This window comes from Cydia pomonella, chromosome 16 (genome assembly GCF_033807575.1).
Source record: "Cydia pomonella isolate Wapato2018A chromosome 16, ilCydPomo1, whole genome shotgun sequence".
NCBI lineage: Eukaryota > Metazoa > Arthropoda > Insecta > Lepidoptera > Tortricidae > Cydia > Cydia pomonella.
The window spans coordinates 1,388,143-1,414,909 of record NC_084718.1 but is presented as its reverse complement, the minus strand read 5'-3'; the positions used below and the strand labels follow the sequence as shown (position 1 = coordinate 1,414,909).

Below are 26,767 nucleotides of genomic sequence, written 5' to 3'. Positions count from 1 at the left end.
AACAAGTTTTTTTAATTATTTTTTAATGGCATTTGAATATTTATCTTTTACCTAACATGTGTTCCATATGTATTTCGACATTTTCAACGTAAGTAGATTATAAAATAGTTATAAGGCCTAACCTTAAATGTACGAGGCATTAATAAAATAGTCCTTAAATTCAATGAGCGCAGGTAAGGGGACAAATAGAAGGAAGTGATGGCTGGAACAACATTGTTAAACTGTTAACTGCTTATTTAGACATTTAGTTCATAACAAAAATGCCTATATTCATCTAGACTTTAAGTGGCAGTTTCTAGAGTAAGACCAAGATAAGTTGGCGGCGATTTTGATAGCCCAAACGGTGCAAGTGTCAATCAATCAATCAATATTTTTATTTGTTAGACATAGGTACATAGATGTTACAACTTAGTACTTATTAGTTATCACTATGTCTTACCAGCATTAGGTGTACAAATTTTGTTTTGTGTTGGTAATTTTAACAATAAATTGCATGCTTAAATCTTACCTTATTCTAAACACTATAAATTTTAGTATTGAATTAAATTAAATTAATGTATTGTCTCTTTTATATTCATCAATGGAGTAATACGCTTTGTTTGATAAGAATGAAAACGGACTTTTTTTTTAAAGTCTTATATTTTCTGTTTTTAAAATGGCATTGGGTAAAATATTGAAAATTTTCGAAGCCATTCCAAAAACACTTTTAGATAAAAATTCCGTTTTAAATGAGATGGTATTGCTAATCTTCCCTTGTTGACGTACGGTCGCGGAAATTGATTCTTTAGCAACTTGCGGTTCAAGTAAATTTGGCTGTACATGCTTATGGTAAGAGCTGTCCATTGTAACGTGACACGTTAACTGCTAAAGAATCAATTTCCTCGACTGTACACTATTAAAGCTTTGTCACTTCACTGTCAGCTTTGTACACTATTAAAGTGTCAAGTAAACGTGATAATTTCAAAGAAGTTTGACGTTTAAAAATACCTCGTGCACCGTCTAGGCTATCAAAATCACTGCAAATTTATCTTGGTTTCACTCTATCACAAGTCTTATGTTCAAATTGATTGACTAAATCACCATGGGTCATAGTCATACACCGGGTCTTCAATATTCTAATTTATCTTTTTTATTATTAAGTTAAAAACATTGGTAATACAAATAACTTCCTATAATATAGTTGTTCCTGTAAGCTATGTATACAATGTGCCCGCGAGGAAACGGAAAAAAATTAACCATGTATTCCTGAGGTCATAAGAACGAGAATAACATAAAAATTTAAGTCAATTCCGCCAAAAAAAAAAACATAATAAATACATGTTTTTGGGAAATGTATGGATTTATAATTGAATTGGTACTTTTTTTTCGTAAAAAATAGTCTGTCAATTAGGACGTCTAGACTAGTTCCCATAGTGGCGCCATCGCCATCATAAAGGCGTTATGCACTGAAACACAATAAAAAAAAAAAAATTTTTTTTTTAATATTAACTCTGAGACTAGGCGTTTTTAAGTTTTTATGACAATTTTGTCTCTAAATACGATCCGGAATATACTGTTAAAATCTTTCCGTTTCCTCGCGGGCACCGTGTATAGTACTTATTTCTATACGTTCTTGAAGAAAATGTAATTTTGGCTTGCCTTCCGATTTGAATAACGTCTCGCTACTGTTACTTCGTTAGAAATTCAAAATTATAACCTTAAAACAACCGTTTATCGTTCCTAAAAACGTGACACACTAATCATCGTATGCATAAAATTAAATTAGTACGCGGAAGCGCCATAACCGAGTGCAGAGCAGAAGGAAATCGTCCCGTTAGACGTTAACGTGCAGTTACGTCCAACGTAAACAGAGGTGTCGTAATATTTACGGGGACGGGTGAATGGCTCCAAATAAAGATTTGAACATGGCAGGAACTTGGTTACTATTTTGACGAAAAATCATAGAAAAAAATCGGACAAGTGCGAGTCGGACTCGCCCACCGAGGGTTCCGTACTTTTTAGTATTTGTTGTTATAGCGGCAACAGAAATACATCATCTGTGAAAATTTCAACTTTCTAGCTATCACGGCTCATGAGATACAGCCTGGTGACAGACGGACGGACGGACGGACGGACGGACAGCAGAGTCTCAGTAATAGGGTCCCGTTTGACCCTTTGGGTTCGGAACCCTAAAAGCTGTTACGTGAAAACTGTGTAAGGGATAGTAGAACTCCACACAACACTGCGAAATTATGACAAAATATCCCATCGGATGCTGTGATTATTTTGTACTTATACAGCAATATATTAATGGAAAACAACCCTACCATTTAACTTAGTAAACCTTATCAAAATGGTGAACAGGATTATTTTATCAACTTCAAATGGAGCATTGGTCCCTATAAGTGTTTTAAGTTCCACACCATGTGTTCCCATCATTATCAATTAAGGTCTACGACCCTTTCTAACGTCTCTCGATGATTAAATAATTACTACTGATTATGCACTTCCTCGAAATCAAGTACAAAGGGGCATCGGCGAAGTAGTTGAACGAGGAGGAAGTCAAGGATATAAAAGCATACACAATTATATTACATGTTAAGGAAAATATTGTCAATAAATTTATAATAATAATAGTACATTACGATACAAGTGCGAAAAATAGGAAATACGAAACGACTGGCGATAAATTAAAACACGAGTTGTTAATTACCTATTCGCACATGTATCGTACAAAGTTTTACAGTACTTACATATGGCCCTTTAAAATCTTTAAATGTTCGACACATTAACGTAATATGTTAATTTTCGCACTAGTGCGGTAAAATAGCACCATATGTACTGTAAAATAAATTAGAGTTGGCACAGTGGTAGTTATCAGCCACAGGGTAGAAAGCGGTATACACTTCTCGACACCCCTGAGCCGCTCACACCGGTGTTGTTCCTGGTCGTCTTCACGACGGCAGTTTCGGGGGCATCTAGTGGGCGGTCAATGCCTGCCTTGATAACTAGTGAAAACATTGTTATGGCAGGTGTTCGGACGTCTTTGCAATAACCCAGTCTTATTGTCCACCCAAACGTCAATCTATAGACCGTTATACTGTTCACTTTTTCTACAATAGTCCCAATGCCTGCTGCGATCCGTTCATGGGTGTCTATTGTTACGCCTGTGAACGGGTTCCAGCAGGCGTTCTAAATGACATTGTTGGATCACAACATGACAAACATGTTGTGTTGGATCTATATCCCCACGCAAGCCAATCAAAAGACCGTGATTTATAGGCCCGTGAAATCCAAGGAAATATAATAAATTAATAATCGACTGTCTAGCAGTGGGAAACTAAAATCGACTACACTTCGTCTTAACAGAAGGTAAGCTATCTTGACGTGCCTTTTTATTGAATAACGCTTTTTAAAAATTAAATTTTAAAATGACCAATGCTAAAATAACGAAGCAATTATAGTAATGTATTACTATACATATGAACAACCTCCCCCCACCTCTTCGTCTTAACATGTCCTAAACAAGGCAAATTTACTTTAATACTCTAGTTTTACTAGCTACTTATTATTTTCTCATTTTTTTTTGGAATTAAATTTTCGTTTTTATTCTATTTAAATTAAGTGTAAGTTAATTCTGTAAATAAACAAAGTAATATTTATACAAGTAAGTATGTACTTAGCAGTCGTCTTGTGTCACCGCCTCAATTCGGGCAGGCTGAAAACCAGCGGTGAAACCGCGAAGTAAAGGCGGGGCTTCCAGCAGTAGCTGAGACTGTCCAATTGTCACATAGGCAAATGTAATTGGATCTTAATTTTATACATATAATTTCTAGATTAAGTATAAGTAGCTTAAGTGTGTAATAGTACATTACTATGTATAAGCGTTATAAACATCACTGAGGTTTTTAAAATGTTATGAGCACAACGCCGTTGGATTAAAAACGTATGCAGATCATTTCCACCTCCTCACTTCACCCGTTTTGCCACTTCAGTTGCTGGATGTTCAATTGTGCGTTGGTTTAAACTTCCACAATTTTCGCAACTTATTCAAAGTAAACGACCCACCTTGGCGTACACTAACATTATTTTCTCTTTATGTTTCGAACGTAATGTTCTTGGACGCAAAATCCAGGATACGTATAAAGTACTAACTGTTTCATAATAAATACCTGAAGGTGATTTCATAACCCAAACAATGATAAATTAGTACGTCATAAACCAAAAACAAACTTTATTTATAACGGTGATTATCTATATTTTAACATCATTCATCTTTGGAATGAATAATAAAATACTTTATGGCGTTATATTTTAGGAGACTTCAGTTCGTTCATTAAAGTTTATACTCAAAAAGGCGGTTAAATATATGGCATAGATAGAGAATAACAATCACAGATAAATATGTGGTTTGATTCCACGCTTAATAGTACATTACGATACAAGTGCGAAAAATAGGAAATTCGAAACGAGTGGCGATAAATTAAAACACGACCGAAGGGAGTGTTTTAAATCGACACGAGTAGCGAATTACCTATTCGCACATGTATCGTACAACGTTTTACAGTACATATGGCCCTTTAAATGTTCGACACAGTAACGTAATATGCTACTTCTCGCACTAGTGCTATAAAGTAGCCCCATATGTACTGTAATAGAGATTTATATATCTGTTTCTGCCTTAGGTACTGGTTTTTCCAACTTAGCCCTAGCTACTTAAACAAAAGTGTGTTTTGTAAAAGAATTCTAAATAGCAAAATCTCAACTTTGCACCGTCCCACCTCCAACGGACTAATGTAAAAGCGGGCGCAGCGGCGGAAAGCGCCGAAATTTCGAAACGTAATAAATATAAGAGCCTCGGTAGAGAGTACCATTTTGTACCATTTGGCGTTGAAACTCTTGGTCCATGGGGTCCCAGCGCGCACAAGTTTTTTGGAGAAATCGCGAAACGTCTGGTTGACGTAACTGGTGACCGAAGAGCTGGCGGCTTCCTCGCACAACGTATCAGTATTGCGATACAACGAGGAAATGCCGCCAGCATCCTTGGTACAATGCCTCAAGGGCCTATTTTAAATATAAGCTAGTCATATTAATCATCTGTATATATCCATTATGTATATTGTTATTGTCAATAAATATTTTAGTATTATTATCTCTTTATTTTTCATGGGTCTTGGGTTAGGCATTTTATAATATGAATACAAAAGTAAAATCCAAAAAATACATACAAAAAGAAAACAAAATACATGTAAACACTATAGAAATCCTAACCTAGGGTGCCGCCAGCAGCGGGGCAGGGCCCAAGCTGTCGGTGGTCAGGGCCGCAGAGAGAGGAACCGCCGGGCTATCTGCGCCGTGTCCAAGATCACCGCCTTCTGCATCTGACCCTTGATCCAACCACCTAGGGAGTCTCTCTAGGTGTTGGTCGAGAATCTTCGCTATGAGACCGTTCGCTAAAACTACTATCGGGACAGTGATCGCCGAATCAACATACCACATGACGGTTATCTCGTGAGCCAAGTCTAGGTACTTGCTGGACTTGTCCTTCTCGGCTTTCACGAGATTCTCATCATGGGGGATGGTGATGTCGACGAGCACGGCCCGGCGTTGCGATCGATCTGTCAGCACGATGTCGGGCTTATTGGCTACAATATTAGTATTATAATTAATAAAAAGATTTAGTATGTTTGGTCTTCAAACTAAAGTCAACGATCCCACGAAAAGGAAGAGGAGAGCCTAATATCATAAAATCCGACCTAGGACAAGGAAGCGGGAAAGCCGAACGCCTAGCCGGAGTACTCCTATGGGCAGTCGTCATCAGTTATATCGAAATGACCAAGGTGTTCACTAATAATGTCCTATAATATTTATTTATTTATTTATTTATGTTGCGATATTTTTGAGTGCCGTGGCCGCTCCGGTATATCTGATGGCGACTGGTCAATAAGTTTGAAGAACCCCAATTTACGAATTGTTAGTGAGACCGTTTGAACAGTGAGAGCGTTTTTAATAATAATAGGAAGTCTTTTCTCCAGACATTTCTATCATTTGAAGTGGAAAGGCCTACTTTCGCAAGAACCCTAAGATCTCTAAAGAGAATCCTCATTTCGTAACCTATTAGAAGTCCATGCTCACATAATTGAATCAAGTAGCACTCAAATACGCATTTTAATTCAATTAGCTGACATGTAACATATGTCAGTGTACTTTAAATTTGTGGTGCACATTTTTATAAAGATGTTACTGCAATCTGAGTCTAACAACTTAGAAATTAAAGTCGCTTTTTCACTGGCTTGTTATTAGGCAATTTAGCCAGCGCAAATAGTTTAAAGTATTTTATTAGGTCAACATAAAGTGTATGATAAAGAAAATAGTCCTTCCGCATTACGTATTCGCCTTTGTCGTTATGAAATTAAAACAGTTACTGTATTTAGCCTAGTTTGAAAATAGCCTACAGCTCACAGTATCACTTATATGACCATTCGCAGACATTAGAAATAGTTAATGTTACAGCAGTTTAAAAAATATGTTGCAAATCAAACAATGAGAATAAACGAGCTAAGTTTAACGCAGATAGAGCTGCTATCGTTTAAAAAATAAACGTGAAGTTTTCAACTAAAAGGCACCACATTGTCAGAGGGCCTACCGCGAACCACGTTCGACGTGTTGCCTCTCTGTCGCACTTGTAAATCGCACGTAAGTGTAACAGGGGGGCAACAAGTCGAACGTGGTTCGCGGTAGCCCTCCAGTTGTCGATGAGGTTGATTTCAAATTGAAGCTTAATGGAAATAGCGCCTTATTGACAACCGACAATAAGTACCCTTTTGTTTAAAAATGGCACAATTATTAACAGATATATCGAATCCATGGAGACATAACCACAGACTTTTATGGGTTTCTGATAGTTGAAACCCTATATAATCTGTAGGGTTTTAACATTATTCTTCATGAGTGATAAGATCTTGGACCTGGGTACGTCCTTAAACTGCGTCCAAAATAGAGGTATGGGCACTGTGAATGTCATCTTATCATCTAGCTTTGTGTGGTAGGGCACAGCACAGCGGATGTCATTTTAGAGCAGAGCCCAACTGGGGAAGTACCTTACAAAAAACCGCAGCCAAATAACACTAGACCCTACTAATAGTGTTGTGTTCCTGCCGGTGAGTAAGGTTGCAAAAGCTCAACGAGGACATGGGACATGCGTCCTGCCGACCCTAACACTCCGCTGGTAGGGTCGGCAGGACGCATGTCCCATCAGGCGGGCCGTATGCTTGTTTGCCACCGACGTAGTATAAAAAAATCTTGTGCAGCATTTCCCTTACTAAGGGTCGCGACCCACCCATGGAAATTTGAATGGGCCCTGGAACACAAGACGACACGCCGACCAGTCGGGTTAACAGCTGGTACTATAGTACATTATGCAACGAGGGGGGTAAAGGAAATTTTGGATACGAGGGTGGTAATTCCCGACAGCCTGCGGCGGAATTAAAGACCCGAGTTTGTAACATTCTTCAGTCAACCGAGTCAGTATTTTAAAAATGAAACACATTTATGCTACTTGGTTTGTATGAATAAGTGACATATTAATATCCCTAGGGAGTTATAGCTTTTTTTTCACAATCCATTACTTCCACGGGAAGGGAAAAATAGCCCTTTGTCCTTCAGCACACCTGCATGAAATAAGATCTTTTCCGAGCAAGTGTGATGAAAATAATATTTCATGCTCCAAGCAATAATATTTAAGATAGCCAAGAGGTGGGTCTCGAATTTTACAGTTTTTGTTTGGTGGGTCGGAGTCTAGTCAACATTGGCAACCACTGATCTAGTGAATACCTCGCTCGCGCACAAGTGTCGAGGTTGTTATATGTGTAAAAGACAGAAGACTACTTCGCAAGCATCTTCTGTCAGAAGAACTTAAATAAGGTTCACCATCATGTATATGTACATAATTATATGTATTAGTCTATCTTTTATACATTATATAAGTAGTAGTATTTAACTATTTATATATTTTTAATATTATTTGACTTCACGTTTAATTTTTTCCTTATTATTTGTTATTATTTTTTCCTGCACCAACATACACAAGTCTCTGTTTGACCCAATGGTTGACTGGTAGAGAATGCCTTTTGGCATTAAGTTCGCCATTTGTACATTTTTCTTTACGTGTGCAATAAAGTTTAAATAAATAAATAAAATAAATAGTAGAAAATATTTTACGTTGGCAACTTACTATCACGCAGGACGCGTCTACGCCACCATCATGGCATAAAGATGCATACCTTTCATCTACATTTATCTGATTAACTGCTTCACTATATAAAACATAAGCAAAGTTCAACCTAATAGTGTAAGATATAAAGTCGAGTTTTGGGTAGGTTTAGATAATTTCCTGTAAACTGATATTTCTTGTGTGTATAAACGTTCATTATGCGTGTCGGCGCATAACGCATTTTATGCGTTTTCCGTGCCGCATTCCTGTAACGATGCAGCGGGTGCTGAAATACCTAATACCTATCTATAAAATATCCAAAGGTGTTAATATGAAGTACGAATATGTGACATAGATTCATCCATTGTATAAGATAAGTAAGTTCTAAGAAAAATCGTGCCCCTTAGTTTGAAGATAACGCAGACGGAAATGGCGTTGTGAGGCGGTTGTCTGGATCTGTTGTCAAATTAAATGTCAACCTTTGGCAGCCAAAGTTCAGCTGTCAAATTGGACATAATTTAGGGAAAAAGGGCCCATTATACAATTATACAATCATCTTTGGTATCTAAGAAATGTACAGTGAAGTAGATTAAGAAACATTGAATGAATAGACAAAAGAACGCGATCTTGACTTTTCTCTCTAATCCCGAATTGTTTTTTTTTTTAATACTACGTCGGTGGCAAACAAGCATACGGCCCGCCTGATGGTAAGCAGTCTCCGTAGCCTATGTACGCCTGCAACTCCAGAAGAGTCACATGCGCGTTGCCGACCCTAACCCCCTCCCACCCCTCGTTGAGCTCTGGTAACCTTACTCACCGGCAGGAACACAACACTATAAGGTATTTAAGCCCAAAGTGGTAAAACAGAGAGAACGAAAGGGCCTAAATAGTCGACCTTTTGTCGCGAGTCCGCGGGTGAGTGAACGCGGGCTAATTTTACCAGTTAGCATTTATTTACGCGCCGGCGCCGCGCCGCACGCGCATACGGTGATGGCATGGTATAGTGTAATATATAAAGAAAACAATATCATATAATGGTTAACCGAAAAACACATTAACCACGATGTAACATGTCGTTTCTACATCTTAAGGTTTCAACTGATAATCGATTAATCTCTGTGAATAACAAAATGTATGACGTCACAAAATGATCACAAGATTATGAAAATAAAAGACATAATATTATGATGACACGATTTCGGTGTCTTACAGGGACCTAAAGAACTTGGCCGAGGACCGCGAAAACTGGCATCTACTCCACCGACAAGAGCCACGCTCTTAAATGATGATGATGATGATGATTTCGGTTTCGCATTAATGTCCTTCTCCTTACTTTCAATAAAAAAAAAGGTTTAACTCGTAGTAGGTATGTAGGTTTTACATATGAAATCTTTTATGTTTGCTAAATAAATTGTATAGATTCTAAATTCGCAATACATTAACGGATCGTATCGAATGGTCTGCAAATGCTGTAATGCAACCCTCAACACCACATTATCGCTCAAACATCGAACATCAAACAACACATGTTGCAACGTTTCGTGGGAACTTACTCGAATACATATAAAGATAAACGGATTGACCATTAGTAGATCTTATTGTAATAAAGATAAGGTTTACTAAAAGTAACTTAAATGTGTTTGATCTGTTGTTACATGGGTGCTGTTTAGCCAAAGCTTAGAGTGCTGACTCTATACATCAATTTCCTTACTTAATAAGTTTTTGGCAAAAATTTCATTTTTGGTACAAGCTTTTATCGCTGGCTGTACTTTTTTTTTCACAGGCAACTAAAACCCCAAACACAATTAGGTTGCGTTGTTTTATCACAGAGTTCCTATGGCCACCTCCTGTCTCCATCATCAGATCATCTCGATGGTACCATAATATTGCACTGTCACCCGACTTACATATATATGCAAATTCTCACCTCAATCGGAAACCGGGAAGTGGATCAAATTTAACTTGCAAGATTTGATTACAAACAGACAACGGTCAGGTGAAAGTAAATAAAAGCTTGTAATAAATAATAAGTTGTATGGAAGGTATGGTAAATCGTGTCATTATCATTAACGAGTTTTAAACTCGTTTAAAACTTAATAAGCTTAAGTTTGATTACAAATAAGTTTTCGCAAAGCTCGCTCATAACTTTTGTAACGGAGTTTTTATCTATGCATGGAGTGAATACTCTAAGCTTACTTATTTCTCTATGGTTTAGCGTAAGTTTTTAATTATAGTGGTCACGGTACCAACCGAAATCATAAAGCCGTCTTGTTTAACCTCGCTGGGTCTTAGAAAGCGTGAAAAGGATAACATTATACATTCGCTCGCCTGTTTGCATTTACGATGAATACACCCACTAGTCAGACAGCTTGTTTTGTTTCGTACAGGAATTTCGTGTCCCTTTTTCCTTTCTATTTTTTTCCAGTTTTCTCGACCTTTCTATTGTTTTCAGTGACGTAGTGAAGGTACATTAATGGCGGTTGGTGCTTACGCTATTATTACCGACACTATACCAGATTTAGATTCAGATGTTTATTCATAAAACATAGTATTTTACATCTCAAAACTAGGTTTTAGGTTTTAGCTCCACGGGTAGTGAGTTATATAATTTTGCACCCATGACAACGAGCGACCCTCGAGTCTTTGCGAATCTGCAACCCGGCACGACTAAAAAAGTACTTCGACGGATACTGGAGTGAGTGGTGTATGTGTCCAGGTTTGCTCTCACATATTTGCACGCGTTTAGTATGTATACGCTATAAGGTACCTTGTCTTGTGGAACGTCAGATATGTTTACGAATAAACTATGTACTTCTTATTTTATCTTCCTGTCCATATTACTAACCTCTTTCTCAGGCCTCGCGTCGTGTATTTTGTCCCGCAGCGCCACCAGTTCCAGCGGCCAGCTGGAAAGCTCCGCGTCCGGGTCCGAAAGCAGCACCTGCGTAATACACCTTATTAGTAAATAGCTAAGGTTTAGATTTGATTGGAGACGTTATGGAACCTTTTGAAACGGGCTTCAGTGTTTATCCGTCCTAGTATAGTAATAAATACCTAAGGCTTTAAGCTTTTTGAGGTATTGGAAGATTTATGTACAGGCTGATAAGAGTGATAAGGCTCAAATTAGTTTGAAGAGATTATTAAGAGAATGCACTCTAGTTATATTTGTCATAATCAACTTTATAACTGACTATGAAGCGTGCAAGCAGTTTTAACAGGACATTATTTGATAAATAAACAAATATTGTTCAAAACACTGATATTTATGAAAACTGTACATACGGTATAAATAAATTTATTTCTCGTTTAATATTTATTATACTCTTTATTTATCTTTTATCTCAGGTAAGTTTTACGATATGGATATAAAATTAAAATATAAATACATACAAAAACAATACAAAATACATAATATAAACACATTATAAAAAACCTAAGCTAGAGTGCCGCCAGCAGCGGGGCAGGGCCCAAGCTGCCGGTGGTCAGGGCCGCAGAGAGAGGAACCGCCGGACTATCCGCGCCGTGTCCAAGATCACCGCCTTCTGCATCAGACCCTTGATCCAACCACCTAGCGAGAGTCTCTCTAGGTGTTGGTCGACACTCTTCGCTATGAGACCGTTCGCTGACACGACTATCGGAACAATGATCGTTGAGCCAACATATCACATGGCAGTTATCTCGTGCTCTAAGTCAAGGTACTTGCTGGACTTGTCCTTCTCGGCTTTCACGAGATTCTCATTATGGGAATATTTATTATTAATGTACCCTATCATAACCGTTGAACGTATGTATAGATTTGCCAGAGAATCGGAAAAGGAAATCAAGTTTAGAAAGCTTAAAATCAAAAAGTGAGTATTGCCTATTTTCTACATCCTAGTGATGCCCAAAGTGCATTGAAATCACTGATATTAAGATGATTTAAACGACCCCAAATTCAATGTGGTTGCATTTATCACAAAGCCTGACGGCACTTCCGCTCTCATGTCATGGTTCTACGTCATCTCTCTCTCATATAGGTCTTTCATAAGTAGGTCAAATTGCAACTCAATTGACTAACAAATGGTTTTTGAAGAAAATTACACACGTACAGTCAGCATCAACTAACTTGGCTATATACTTTTGCTTTGTTTACCTAAATTAAGATTTATTTTTGTTGACTCGTAAGAAAAATATTGTATGCAACGTTGTATAAGTAGGTCAAAAAATGCTCGTGGCGTATTCCTTTACAATGTTCGCCTACGCCTTCGGCTCCGGCTCACATTGTAACTCACGCCACTCCCCTTTTTTGACCCTTATACAACTGTTGCATAAAATACTATAAAAGATGTATCCAACGATACTCCACACTATTGGGTCAAAGCAAAATTTGAAGGTTTTATTTTACCGTGCTGTCGCCATGCATGATTTATGTATCCATGTCAAATTGCAGCTTTTTATCACTAACGATCACAGAGCAAAGCTGCGGACGGACGGTCAGACAGACATGGCGAAACTCTAGGGTTTCTAGGTGACAACGGAATCACAAAAAGTATCTGACACAGTCTAATTGTTCTACACACAGAGACATCCCTTTTTGTAAAGTTATTAGAATATGGTGGATATTTTTGACGCGTTGTCTGATCCGCTACTTTTGATGCTGATAGCAGGACATAATTAGTTGCAAGTCAAATAAAACTTCATAAAAACTTACAAGCAACAAATCTGCCATTCCAAGAAAACACGATTTCACCAATTTAAAACACACCATCAATACACAAAACTGTCACATAAAATCACGTCGTGATATCACAAGACTCACCACCACACTGGCGGTAAACACGGCCTATTTGACCCCCTTATCATATCAGTGGACACTGGGTTCCAGACACAATAGGGTCCTGGCAATATGGTGATGGCAAAACAAACTCATTTGCTAATGTGTTTGCCTGAGGATTTGAGGAAAATAACTATTAATTTGCCAGTTACCAGTGACACAATAAGGATATGGAAAATTAAATTATAATTATATTTACATGTTTAGTTTATAACAAGTTTGCAATGTAAATAATGAGTACGTATTTTCTTAAATTTAGCCGTCTTGTCAACGAACTTGTGTGGATTTGGGGCTTCCTATATAATACACAGAGCATGAGGTGTTAGTCCAGTGGTGGGCGAAATTTCTTCATGGCAGGCCAAAGTTTAAGAGATTTCAGAGCAGGGCCAGAATTGCATCAAAAATGCGTTTTTATTATTTTTATTATTACAAAATCCTATCGCGGGCCGGAGCTGGCCCGCGTGCCGTACTTTTTCCACCACTGTGTTAGTCATTATTTGGATTTAGGCAAAAAAATTACAGCCGAAATACTAACCTATTTAACTTTATCCAAAGACACTTGAAATTTTATTTATTTTAAAATTATTTTTAAAAAAGCGAGCGCAAACCATGTACGGTTTATCTGTAGAAACTACAATGTGACTAACTAAGGAGTGAGGTAGATATAGGGCTAGATGCCCCAAACACACTTAATAGACTGATCAACGTAATTTAAAAGTGAACAGTAATGAAACTGCCAATTACTTCCCATACCATAAAATTAGCGAACGTTTTAAATGACAGACCGCATGGTGCAACCGACCCCAATTCTCTAAAAAAAACGCCCGAATGATATTCACAAATATTCAGTTTATAAGCCGGATCATAATCAAAGAACCTACTCGAATTCTCAGATATTGTACGTCATCTCCACACCTAATAAAAAAAAACACGACGGTAGACAGCGCGGTGTCAAAAACGCGGTCAGACGCGCGAAAAATGTCCCCCAAGCGTTGGCGCCGCGCCATCGCGTCGATACGCTGAGTGGTGAGTTGGTGAGTAACGAGTATTATTAGTCGTATCTGTGGACACGAGGATATTTGGTTTAAGGAGATAGCTGTGAACTGATTTTTAGCCGACTACGGTAAAGGGCTTACCCCCACCCATACGTATCCCATAAATATATAAAACCTACCAATGTATGTATGTGTGTGTCGAGTGCTTTCCCCAACGATTTTTAGCCAACTCTTATACGATTATATAAATACGATTTGGCTAATACTAACTTTTTCTCACTTTGGTCATATTCGTAACTTAATTTCGATATTTTTAAAATGAGCTTCAAAGACCCATGGAAGTCCATAAGGTCTTTCAGGATTTCAGGAACCCTTGAACTCACTACCGCCAAAAAAAAAAAACAAAAAAAATAACAATCTTCTCCGAAAAAAGATAAGCTGCCAAAAATGTAAAAAAAAAACACGGTTTTAACAACTTGCAATTCGATTTTCTCTAAATTTCATCCCCGCATCAAAAACCCCAATGTATAATGATAAGAGTGTCGGTTATCAGTGTTGACCTCGAAACAGGTCATTGTATGCACCGATCGTAAGTCCGTTGAGAATAATCTGAAGCGTCGAAACGTATGCTCCTGAATGTTAACGTCACGTAAGCACGTGAACGAAAGTGTTTTCATTCTTAGTACGTTTTGGGTTAGACTAATTTTTTGGGGTAGATAATCTTGAAGCATCTTTTTATTGAAAAACGCTTTATCAAAACGGTTTTTAGAGCGTTTTTCATTAAAAAGACACGTCAAGATTGTTTACCTAAGAATGCTAAAAAAACGAAGTATAGTACAGTCAGCGTCAAATACTTTGTAGCAACCAAAGTAGCCAAATAGTTCGGTACACCATATATTTAGTATGGTGTACCGAACTATTTGGCAACTTTGACTGCTACAAAGTATTTGACGCTGACTGTACCAGCCGGGGTCCGAACCACGACTTCCGGCTAAGGAGCTAGACTGCAAACTATACCGCTCGGCTACGAGTGTTCTAGTGTGTGTTGGACGTTGTGGCTCCTGTACACGATGGGCCATCATACTGGCCCACTAAGATGGGTCAGCGTGTAGAGAGGGTAGTGGTGTTGGATGGCTTATGACGCGGCGGGATGGCGATGAGATGGCCACGGTGTCGGTTTTTAGTCCGCAAATCAAAGGAGCGATGGTGCGTACGCATCTACACGTGGCTCATTCCATAGTGCGTGCTCTCAACCATCCCATGGCCATTTCGCTGGTTCAGCGCTGGGCCATCATGTAAAGAGCGATAATCATCGCATGGCCATCTCACTGGTTCAGCGTTGGGCCATCATGTAAATGAGCCATAATCATCGCATGGCCATCTCGCTGGTACAGCGCTGGGCCATCATGTAGAGGAGCCATAACCATCGCATAGCCATCTCGCTGGCCCAGCGAGGGGCCATCGTGTAGAGGAGCCATTATAAAAAAAGAGGGAACACTACAAATACGCATCAGTAAAGACATATCAAACATCTTATCTCTTGGAAACCATGTCGATACATGTCAATATTGACATTGACAAAATAATGTAAATAAAACTTTTCACAACGTGCTTAAATACTCTGGAGCCCCAATATACAATGGAATGTACATTATAATTACAATTTACATTTAGTATTTGAACAAAATAAATTCAATTCATTGTTGAATTTCTAATATTTTGTTCCAGACAAAATGTACTTACTCTTCGCTTGTAGAAGAATAGATGGTTACGATCAGGCATTACTCCACATACTATGTCCACTACAGTTCACTAGGCTTACAACACTTCGTTTATTCAAAACTTCAAAATTTTAACTGTTAATTTGAACACTACACAAACACTAAAACTCTCGAAATACTATAAAGTACTAATCCTCATTTTTATAAACATAAGTAAAAATCACTAAAAAGTCACACAAAAATATTAAACCCACTTGATTTTAAAATCCTTATTTCCATCGTCAATTTCAATTAAAAAAACGTCTTTAAACCCGAAACGTACTACATTAAAAAACAACCGCATTCCGATTTCAACCGTAACACACTACTATAAAGTCTTCAATGAATATACAAAAACTCGTATTCTTCAAAATCGAAACGCACTAACAACAATTGCCGGTTCATTCTAATTTAAACTGTAACTAATTGATTATAAAGTCGTGAATGGAATAACAAAGTTTAAAAGAAGAGTAGACCGGTCAATTTGGCAGTGTGTGGGGGACTAAGCCTTGTTCTATTTGCCGTGGTATTAATGGTGCACTTTCCTCGCTGGCCGCCGGCCAAGGAAGGGTACGCGGAAACTAGCCACTTTGCTCCCCCGCGTTGGAAGATGTGAGAGTGTGTTTTTAATAACCAATAATCAGTTTAACAACCAATATTGTCCAGTAGAGCTGAGGAAAGGAAAACTAAGTGATTCTATTGGTTCTGAACAAACAAATCCCTCGCCACGTATCCGGGCACATTTCTGAGGGAAAAGCGGCCTCAAAAAGCTTTCCATATAAAAACTACTGGCTCGATGAGACTTTAATAATGTGACTTTTAGTCACATTTCTCATCCTATTTATTATTATTATGAGCCCATATTGTCCCACTGCTAGGCAAAGGCCTCCCTCTATTCTCTCCTCTATCCTCGGAAGTCTCCCACCAGTCTCTGTCACAGGCGTCAAGTTCGTCCCTCCGTCTCCGGCGAGGTCTACCGTGACGCCTTACAACTTGTGGGACCCAACAGGTGGCTGTTTTGGCCCACAGGTCATCCGGCATACGGCAGACGTGTCCTGTCCAGTCCTATGTGAGCTTAGCGGCAGCTTAACTACATCAGTTATTCCAGTTTTGGAGCGTAGTATTATATTTTTAATGCGATCGGTTAACTTCACGCTCAGAATACTACGTTCCATAGCTCGCTGACAAACCTTAAGTTTGGTGTTTTGAACTTTTGTCAAAGACCTGTGCTCCGTAGGTGAGCCCTACCTACTGGTGAGCTCTCATCCTAATACATTTCTACGAGTAATATGCGTTTGACAATAATCGATTGTCGTCTTGGTTACGTACCCAGCTAGGCTGTATCTGAGATGCCAAAGTGGTCAAAGTAAAATGGCCAAAGTCGCCAAATATACCATAACACACCTTTGTTACTATAGAAATAAGAATGTGTTCGAATATATTTGGCCGCACTTTCTATTTAATGCGAACTGTATGTGAATCTTCTTAACCGCGCTGAAATCAGTGTCAGTCTGTCAGATCTCGGCCTCTGACCTCGCATGGGCCTTCAATAGTCGTTAGATTTGTAGCTGGCCCTCAACGGCTTATCCATTGTCTATTGTTAACTAAAACGGCGCGTGCCACTACCTGCAAAAAAAGGGTCGTATAATTCTAATAGGCACCTGAGCGCGGGCTAGTCTAACGCTCAAAAAACCAGTGTAGGTGTGCTCTCCGATAACGCGCCTTTGTTACGCATATCGAGGACACATTTTAGACTGGTTGGGTAGCGTTCGACTCGCCGGCACTCAGTAACCGTATAGGGACCACACAAGGACTTGCAAATTATTTTTCCTTTTGTTCATTTTGAATCTTATTTCAATTACCATAGGAGTTGTAATTAAATAACCGGTTAAAATGACCGGGCCCTTTGTTTTTGCAGGTAGTGGCACGCGCAGTTTTAGTTAACAATGGACGATGGATAAGCCCCTCGACGGCCAGCTACAAATCTAACGACTATACGCGTTCGGCCTTCGGCCTTCACAGAGCGTCTATTTGCGAGCTTGCGGCCTGTCAGTTCGTTTTTAACATGTACATTAATTTTTGTGCGAGTTCTGTTCTGCTGGTCGGTGTTATACTTGCAAATGCTCTTCAGTGAACTCGCCTGCGGTATTTCCAGACCAATACGACCTTCAAACCTCAAGAAAAGAGAGTACTTACTCCCATCTTAAACGCCGACAGCGAAGTTGCTACTCTAGTGTTGCGGGTCGTTAGACAATAATAACACATTCACTGCCAGACAAGAAACGGCGCACTACCCCAGAAACCGGTGGTCTATAGCTGCGTACAAAACAACCCGCCCAGCGGGTTGTCCGGCATCTGAACAAAGTTCACGAGCGCCCACCAGGTGGGTTCCTGGCAGTGAATGTGATAATCTTGATAGTTTTCAATATAATTTCAAGCAACATTAATTTTAGTATTATATCATATGGGCACTCTTTATTTTATGTTATATGCACAGTAGTAGTGTACAGAGTGTACTATAACCCTTGCTCTTACATCTATCTCTTTCACACCAATGGAAAATGAAATAGTTGACTGCAGGTATAAATAAAGAACATGCGCTTATGGCTAAGTTTGCAGAAAGTCACAGCATGAATTATATAGCTTGAATTGTGTTGGCTAAGCACCCAGGGTGCCTAGCCAAGATGCCAATCGTTTGCGTATATTAGTGCGTTAGAGAAACAAATAGTGTTTCGTTTGCGTATATTAGTGCGATAGAGAGACATATAGTCTTTAGTTGTCGTATGGGCAACGGTAATTGCTTACCATCAGGCGATTCGTCTGCTGATTTCCGTCCTACATCATAAAAAAGGCTGTATCTGGGACGCCTCCGTAGTACAAAATCTAGGGCGCGCTGAAGTCAAATTGTATGATCTCGGCCTTATTTTGACCTCGCATGAACCTTCTACGCGAAGATCGGCCTTCGACCTTCACAGAGCGTCTATTTGCGAACTTGTGGGCTGTCATTCGCTTGTAACACGTGCATTAGTTTGTGTGCGAGTTTCGTTCTGCAGATCGGCTTTTGAACACGCGAAATAATAATAATAATAATAAAACCGCAGGGCAGCTAGTGGCGAGCTGTTGGGGAGTAACGACCCCACGGACCCGAGTACTCCCGAGAGTCGGTCAGGGTCTCCGTCTCCGGCGTGTCTTCGTCGGTCGGAGTGGACCCCAAGGGGACCCGCAGGACTCTCAGCTCTGGCTTGCCTTCATTGGCCGTCCAGAGAGGAGTCGTTAGAGCTAAATGCTCCAGGGGTGGAAGTGAAAACTTGCATAAGACGCGAGTTGGCACAGTGGCTGTTATCAGCCACTGGGTAGAAAGCGGCGTACACCTCTCGACACCCCTGAGCCGCTCACACCGGTGTTGCTCCTGGTCGTCTTCAGGACGGCATTTTCAGGGGCCCATCTAGTGGGCGGCGAGTCACCGCCTGCCTCGATAACTAGTGAAAACATTGTTATGGCAGGTGTCCGGACGTCTTTGCAATAACCCAGTCTCATTGTCCTCCCAAACTTCAATCCATAGACCGTTATACTGTTCACTTTACTACAATAGTCCCAATGCCTGTTGCGACCGGTTCATTGGTGTCTATTGTTGCGCCCGTGAACGGGTTCCAGCAGGCGTTCTACATGACATTAAAGCTCTCCAAGAGGCCTCTACGTGTTGGATCTATATCCCCATGCAAGCCTATCAAAAGACCGGGATTTATAGGCCCGTGAAATCCAAGGAGATATAATAATAATAAACCCGCGGGGGCAGCTTGTGGCGAGCTGACGGTGAGTGGCGACACCGCGGACCCCTATTCCAGAGGGCCCTTTTATTAGGACCCGCGGGGGCAGCTTGTGGCGAGCTGACGGTGAGTGGCGACACCGCGGACCCCTATTCCAGAGGGCCCTTTTATTTGGCCCTCGCCTCTGCGCTTGCCTTCACCGGCCGGCCAGAGTGGAGTCGCAAGAGCGGGACCTATGCTCCAGGTTGGAAGTGTAAAATGTCATAACGCCGGCGGCCTGCTGAACGGATTACCGGGATCTGGCTTCCGCAGACTCACCTCTCGACAACCTCACAGCCGCTCCAAAGTGTTGCCCTATTGTCGCACTGTGCGTGCGGCCGTTGTGGGGCCCACTCAATGAGTTGGCGAGTCACCGCCTGTCTTACACAATTCCGAGACTGATTGTCACGGCAGGTGTCCGCTAGTCTCCTCCCATAGCCTATTATCCAGTCCATCCAACTTTCAAATCAATAGCCTTATGACCTTAGATCCCATCGCAGCACAAAAGTGCTGCACTGCAATAGTCTTTGCACCTGGCGGGGCCATCTCCGGATGTATCATATTGTGCGCTCGGAGATGGTATCCGCGACGTGTATCCCTTGCTTGTAGATTAATTTGTCTTAAAGGGCCTCTGCGCTGTTGGCTTCGGCCCCACGTATGCCTCCCAAAGGTCCGGGACCCCATGGTCCCGAGATATGGTAAGACAGACAAATAATAATAATAAAAATGTTTATTTATCAGCTCACAAAGGATTTGTAACAATTTCACAGTATGATAACAACATTTAAATTCGAGATGAGGTTGTGATCCTTTGTGAGAGACTGGAGTCTGAACTAGGTAAAATATTTGATATTTTTATGTAGTTTTGGCATTTCGCGCGAAAACTTTCAAGAGCTTTTCGATGTAGTTAAAATATCGTGAGGAGTCCGTCAGCCGCAACCAACAAGACCTAATTTACCACCTGCGGTGGCAGCATGGTTCCATTTTTATCACCTGTCACTATGGCCGTCACTTTCGCACTTATACTTGTTAGAACGTGACAGGCATGGTGACAAATGGTAAAGAGACGTCCATCTTAGCCCTACTAGATTGTATGGTCAGATAGGGTAAAATTAGAGTTTTATAACAATTAGAATTTGTTTCGTAAAATTTGAGCCTGGGATTAAGGTAGCCGAAGACATAAGTAGGGTTCATTCTGAATGCAACAGAGAAAGCCGCAATACTAATACTGAAAGAAAAAAAAATTCAAGATACAAGCATTGCGTTGGATTGCGGTTAAAAATATCGCAGACCGAATAACAAAATATAATAAACTTAGCAGACACCACTGAAATAATCAATGAAATACGCTCGTCATCACTGTTAACCCAATAAACTGATTCACTGTACAAACCACGTCAAAAACATGTAAACATTTCTCGCCTTATTACAATGGATTAAGGTGCAAAATTGTTAATATATTTTTGGCGTCCAAATAATGCAAAATCTCCACTTTTGCGCTTCAAACTCATAAATCATTAATATTTACGCCGCGAAAGCACTAACACAGTTAAAACGGCTAAAGCTCCAATCACTCCAGTTTAGAAAATAATCTCTAACCGCATAAACATAAGGTGCTTATTTCAATAGTCCATTTTGATGTTGGTCTTAAACTAATAACGAAATTATCCAGCAATATAAAATTTAACGCTAAACAAGTTTAAACCTAAAGTATATGTAAAAAGGTGCATTTTCAAACGACTTGTGAAGATCCCTTCATTTTAGTAGATGGGTTATTCGTGTAAACGCGTTTATAGTTTATAGCAGTTTTATGGTGTATTTATAAGTTATTGATTGCTTGTATTGGGTCAGGTGGAATAAATATTTACATTATATATGTTTTTAACGGAAGTATAATCGATGGTTATTAATTTGGTTAACCATTTCCACGCTAACGGTACTGGTGAACAGATGACACATATTAACAAATATATATATATATATATATATATATCTTGATTTTCCTGAGGATCAAATGTCTATATAGGACTCATGGCATTTAAACAACACAAAGGTCAGAAATGAGAGTTAAAGTCTGACGCCGGCACTCGACGATTGAAACGCCTCTAACAAAATGATAATGTGATGTGACGTCACATTACAAAAGTGTGTCCTGAATGTATGGAAGATCAAGGAAATTGCCATTTTGACCCGGAAATATCATACAATTTATTTTTCAATAAAATGTAACGAATCGAATTGTACCGTTTTCTTTTCTGTTTTTGAAAAACAAAAAATAATTTTTGGAGCCTTGTATTTTTTTATAATCTCAATATCATTTTTTAAATTCCACTTGGACCCGGGTACGTCCTTAAGCTACGTCCACAAGAGAGGTATGGGCATTGTGAATGTCATCTCGCTTTGTGTGGTAGGGCACAGCACAGCGGATGTCATTCCAGATCTAGAGCAGAGCCCAACCGGGGAAGTACCTCCACCTTACAGAAAACCGCAGCCAAATATCACTAGATATTCATTGTGTTGTGTTCCTGCCGGTGAGTAAGGTTGCCAGAGCTCAACGAGGGGTGGGAGGGGGTTAGGGTCGGCAACGCGCATGTAACTCCTCTGGAGTTGCAGGCGTACATAGGCTACGGATACTGCTTACCATCAGGCGGGCCGTATGCTTGTTTGCCACCGACGTAGTATTAAAAAAAAAAACTTTTATAATGGTTGGCTCATTTTCTATCCATTTAGCAAAATTTTGTTATAATATTCAACATTTCTCAAGTACCCAATTATTATGTTTGACCGTACGCTGAGGGGTGGATATGTAGGTCATATTGAACAACTTTTACTATGGGGCCAACCCCCAAATCCCGTGACTTAGTATACAAAGAATACTAAAATCTATTTTCACTTCTCACGCTCGTAAAATTGACGTTTAAGAACCCGGTAACGATTTTAGAGCAAAAATGTAAAATTGATAGATTTAGTCGTTGAAATTGTACACCTTTTGTTACGTAATATCTAAATAACAAGTATTGGTTTCTATTAGCACGTCTTCTCATCTTGCCTTTTAATAATGGGGTCACAAGCGTGCGTCCCCGGTAATATGTTTCTCGGGACAGTTTTTAAAAATTCATAAAAAAAATATGGTGGTAAATTGTACAAAATGATGTATAAGAGCAGTTTAAGCAAATGTTGTAGATTGTTTAAGTATAATTACGTTGAAATTAAGTAGATTTTCTAAGAAATTGTCACTTGTTTTGAAGTAATTTCTGGAGAAAATTGATTTCGTAACTTTCATTTACACTACTTCAAAGTTGTAATAACAAAAATGTAGTTTATTAAAGTATAGAATATGTGTAATACTAAATTACCATTTTTAGCAGTCCAAACTTTACGAATTTTACAAATAAGAGCTTTAAAATCAGTGCTTTACGCGCGTTTACCTAAACGTCCATCAGAAAAAAAAACATTACTAATTAAGTGAGTCTGTTTAAAAAAAAAAAATTAAAATGAAAGATAACTTGACGTGCTAATAGAAACCAGTGCTTGTTATTTCTAATAATTAACAAGAGGTGTACCATTTCATCGACTAAATCTATCAATTTGACATTTTTGGGACTAAAATCGATAACGTCGCGTGTAAGTGGCATAAAATTGCTTATTTATGATCTAGAGCATAAAGTGAAGCGAGTCGACCGATGTGAGCGATGCGGGCCTGTGGACCTTAAAATTCACAGCTAGACTCAGTATTTTTATATACATACCTGTATTTGCTCCTGTAGATGCTGTATAACTTCCTGCTTGGCCTCCTCGAGCCGCTTCTCGAACTCGGCGTCCTTTACGACCGTTAGTAGCACACGGTTAGTGCAATCCATGCAAAAGACAGATATTGTATTTACAACCTTGTTGTGTGGACCGTAGGGTTGAGTCCGTTCCCAAAATTTTGAGTGTAAAGTTTAGTACCAAGTCGGGTTTTAATTTTAACATAGGTTTTGCAAACGCAAATACAATAAAAGGCAAACTTATTCCTTTAAGGGAACTTCGCCGCGTTGTTTTGTTAAGCGCGCCCTCTTGAAAATTTTATGCATTTTACCCGTATTTCAAAGTTTGTCTGTTTTAAATAAAGAACTGACGAAGAATTGGACGGAAATTGAATACTTTTACATTTTTCAAAGAAATTGTAGATTTTTTCACTTCGACTTCTTATATAAAAGATGCCGCGTTGTTAAGTTAAGCGCGCCATCTTTTGAAATTTGTACGCACTTTTTTCGTATTTCAAAGTGTGTCGTCTGCTTTAAATAACGGACTAATGAATAATTAGACTGAAAATAAATAATTTTTAAAAGAAATTATAGTTTTTTTGTTATTTTATGTCTAGTTTTGCGTTAACTTTTATGTATATCTTAAAGACTATTATCTGTCCCTTCCTTAGTGTTTCTGTCCGCGTTACTGGTTATCACTTTTGGCAAGAATTATATAGTATTGTATATATGTAGGTATATAATTATGTAAGTAGTGTGTATGTATATGTATTGTCTTACTGTTGTAGACTTAAATTTTAAGGGTATTTTAGTTTGCTATTTAGTTTTTTTGCACCTCCTAATTAGTTAATTTAAGTTTCAGTTCTCCACTACCTAAAGGTTGTCTGGAAGAGATCGCTCTGTAGCGATAAGGCCGCCTGGTGTTTACCTCTATCTTCATGTTTTTTATGTGTTTCCATGTACATTATTTTCAGAGGTTATGCAATAAAGAGGATTTGTATCGTATTGTATTGTATATGTATCAGATTTTTTTATTCGCAACAAACGGTTTAAGTACTCTACATTTTCTTCGTTTCTAGTGTTGCTAGACAATAAAACATCAGAAAAGGTACTAAACACGATTTCAAATGTATAGATATAAATGATTAGTATAAAGCAAGCTAGCAAAGTTATTAACTGAAGCAAAATTTTGGGAACCAATCGGATACCTCATAGGTGTGTAGTTGACATGAAAGTTTAAGAAACATTATAAGATCAGTGCTTTGCTTGATGCTACGTTTTGTGTAAGTTATTCTTAGTTATAACAAGTGTATAATGTGCACATTATTACATTGTTTTAATATAAGGGATCATCCATAAATTACATCACACGAATTTCTTGATTTTAGACCCCTTGTCGCACCTGGTCACATTTTGCCGACCCCCTCCACCTAGTGTGACGTCATATATTTGGCAACTTTGTTTTCAACGTAATCAGCAAATTCGGAATTATTATTATTTTAATAAAAACAATATTAGTTTTTTTTGACAAAAAAACCGATTTGGAATAAAAATTCCACGAATAAAAATGATTTGTCATAGTAAAAAACTTATTATTTAACTGTGTTCAGAAAATACAAAAAAATCGGACTAATGTTCGGTTACAGGTGAAGTTAGTGACGTCACAAAGCTTGTGACTCCCCCTCCCCCTTGTCACAACATGTCACACGTGTCCTACGTGTGATGTAATTAATGGATGACCCCTAATTGTGACGTTTTTAAGCAAAATGTTGCCATCATAATATTAAAGTAAAAAAGTTAAATATAGGAACACGCCTAAAGCAAAGACGCTTTTCAGATAGATGTTTGTACATTGACGTGCCTGCTGCTATCACATAATTACATTGCTGTCACAAATTGACTAAGTCCCACAGTAAGCTCAATAAGGCTTGTGTTGAGGGTACTTAGACAACGATATATATAATATCTATATTTACAAATACTTAAATACATAGAAAACACCCATGACTCAGGAACAAATATCCATGCTCATCACACAAACAAATGCCCTTACCAGGATTTGAACCCGGGACCATCAGCTTCGTAGGCAGGGTCACTACCCACTAGGCCAAACCGGTCGTCGCCAGCAATATTATTAACGCGAGCAATAGAGATAGCAGCAGGCGTGTATGGACGAAAATCTATCTGGAAAGCGTCTCTGCTTTAGCTAGGGCGTTAGAGCTCATGTTTTGAGCACCTTGGTGGCTCATATATACTGCGTAATGGCGTCTGTACAATATTTTTATGTTCTCATTAGGAATGATTTGAGCAATTTGATATGTTTTTATGCCAATAGGGCTATTGTGAATAAGCCCGAATAAGTGCTGCTTGGGCAAAATGGCGAGAAGTAACCGGTGTCATCTGCGACCCTAGGATACCGGTGAAGCTAAAGGGCCTTGTGTACAAGAGCATCATCCGACCAGTCCTACTATATGGTAGCGAGACCTGGCCTGTCCTCGGAAGACATGTCCAGCAGCTTCACGTCACCGAAATGAAGATGTTGCGATGGATGTGTGGCGTTACGCGATTAGATCGCATACGTAACGAACACATTCGTGGCAGCCTTGGAATTCGTGACGTAGCGGATAAGCTGCAGGAAAGTCGCCTCCGATGGTATGGCCATATAAGCCGCAGACCAGTAGACTACGTCGGAAATAGATGCCTCAACCTCACTGTCCAAGGCCCTAGATCACGCGGCCGCGGTAGGCCTAAGAAGCGCTGGCTGGAGGTCGTGAGAGCGGACATGGTGGAGAGCAATCTCACATCTGAGGATGCCGAAGATCGGGCAAAGTGGAGAAGATTAAGTAGGAGAGCGGACCCTGGCGCTAGGCCGGGAAAACGCTAGGTTGAAGAAGAAGAAGGGCTATTGTGAATAATTTTATTTAGATGTTGGTTTTAATCAAAATCCGTTAATTATTGTTTCACTGATAGTAATTTTTACATATAATATATGTGTGCATTATTAATAAAAATGAATATAAATATTGACAAGCTACAAAAAATGGTACATTTTGCCTAAGAATGCCACATAAAACAACAGTCAGTAAACGTGTCCAATAAGATATATATACAGTATCTAATTTTAGTTAAATCTGTAAAAGTAGCACTGTTGCAAATATTCTGATCTCACGTCGATCGAAATAATTTTTCATGTTTCGAACAATTAAACATGGAAAATTATTAAAGGTAAAGTAAGATTGGGATAGAAAATGTATGAATTGCCATACCCTCATGAGTTCACGACGTATGACAAACACCCATTGATGACGTTGAAATTTAGAAACCAATCTTCAATTCACCAAATGTTCCACCCATCATGCAATACAATATCGAAAATAAGAGAGTAATAAAATACTGGGTAAATCATTATTTTAACACATTCACTGCCAGACAAAAAACGGCGCACTACTCCAGAAA

The 26,767-nt window shown here is 39.0% G+C and overlaps 1 protein-coding gene across 1 annotated transcript in view; it reads right to left on the bottom strand.

The window, feature by feature from the left end:
• The window catches only part of LOC133526605 (centromere protein F-like), a 144,751-nt gene that overhangs the window by 106,552 nt on the left and 11,432 nt on the right, over positions 1 to 26,767 (bottom strand). The window contains exons 8-9 of the mRNA XM_061863296.1: positions 23,315 to 23,386; positions 11,037 to 11,132 (exon numbers count right to left, since the gene is read on the bottom strand). Coding sequence (XP_061719280.1) covers positions 11,037 to 11,132; positions 23,315 to 23,386 — 168 coding nt within the window. The remainder of the gene's footprint in view (positions 1 to 11,036; positions 11,133 to 23,314; positions 23,387 to 26,767) is intronic.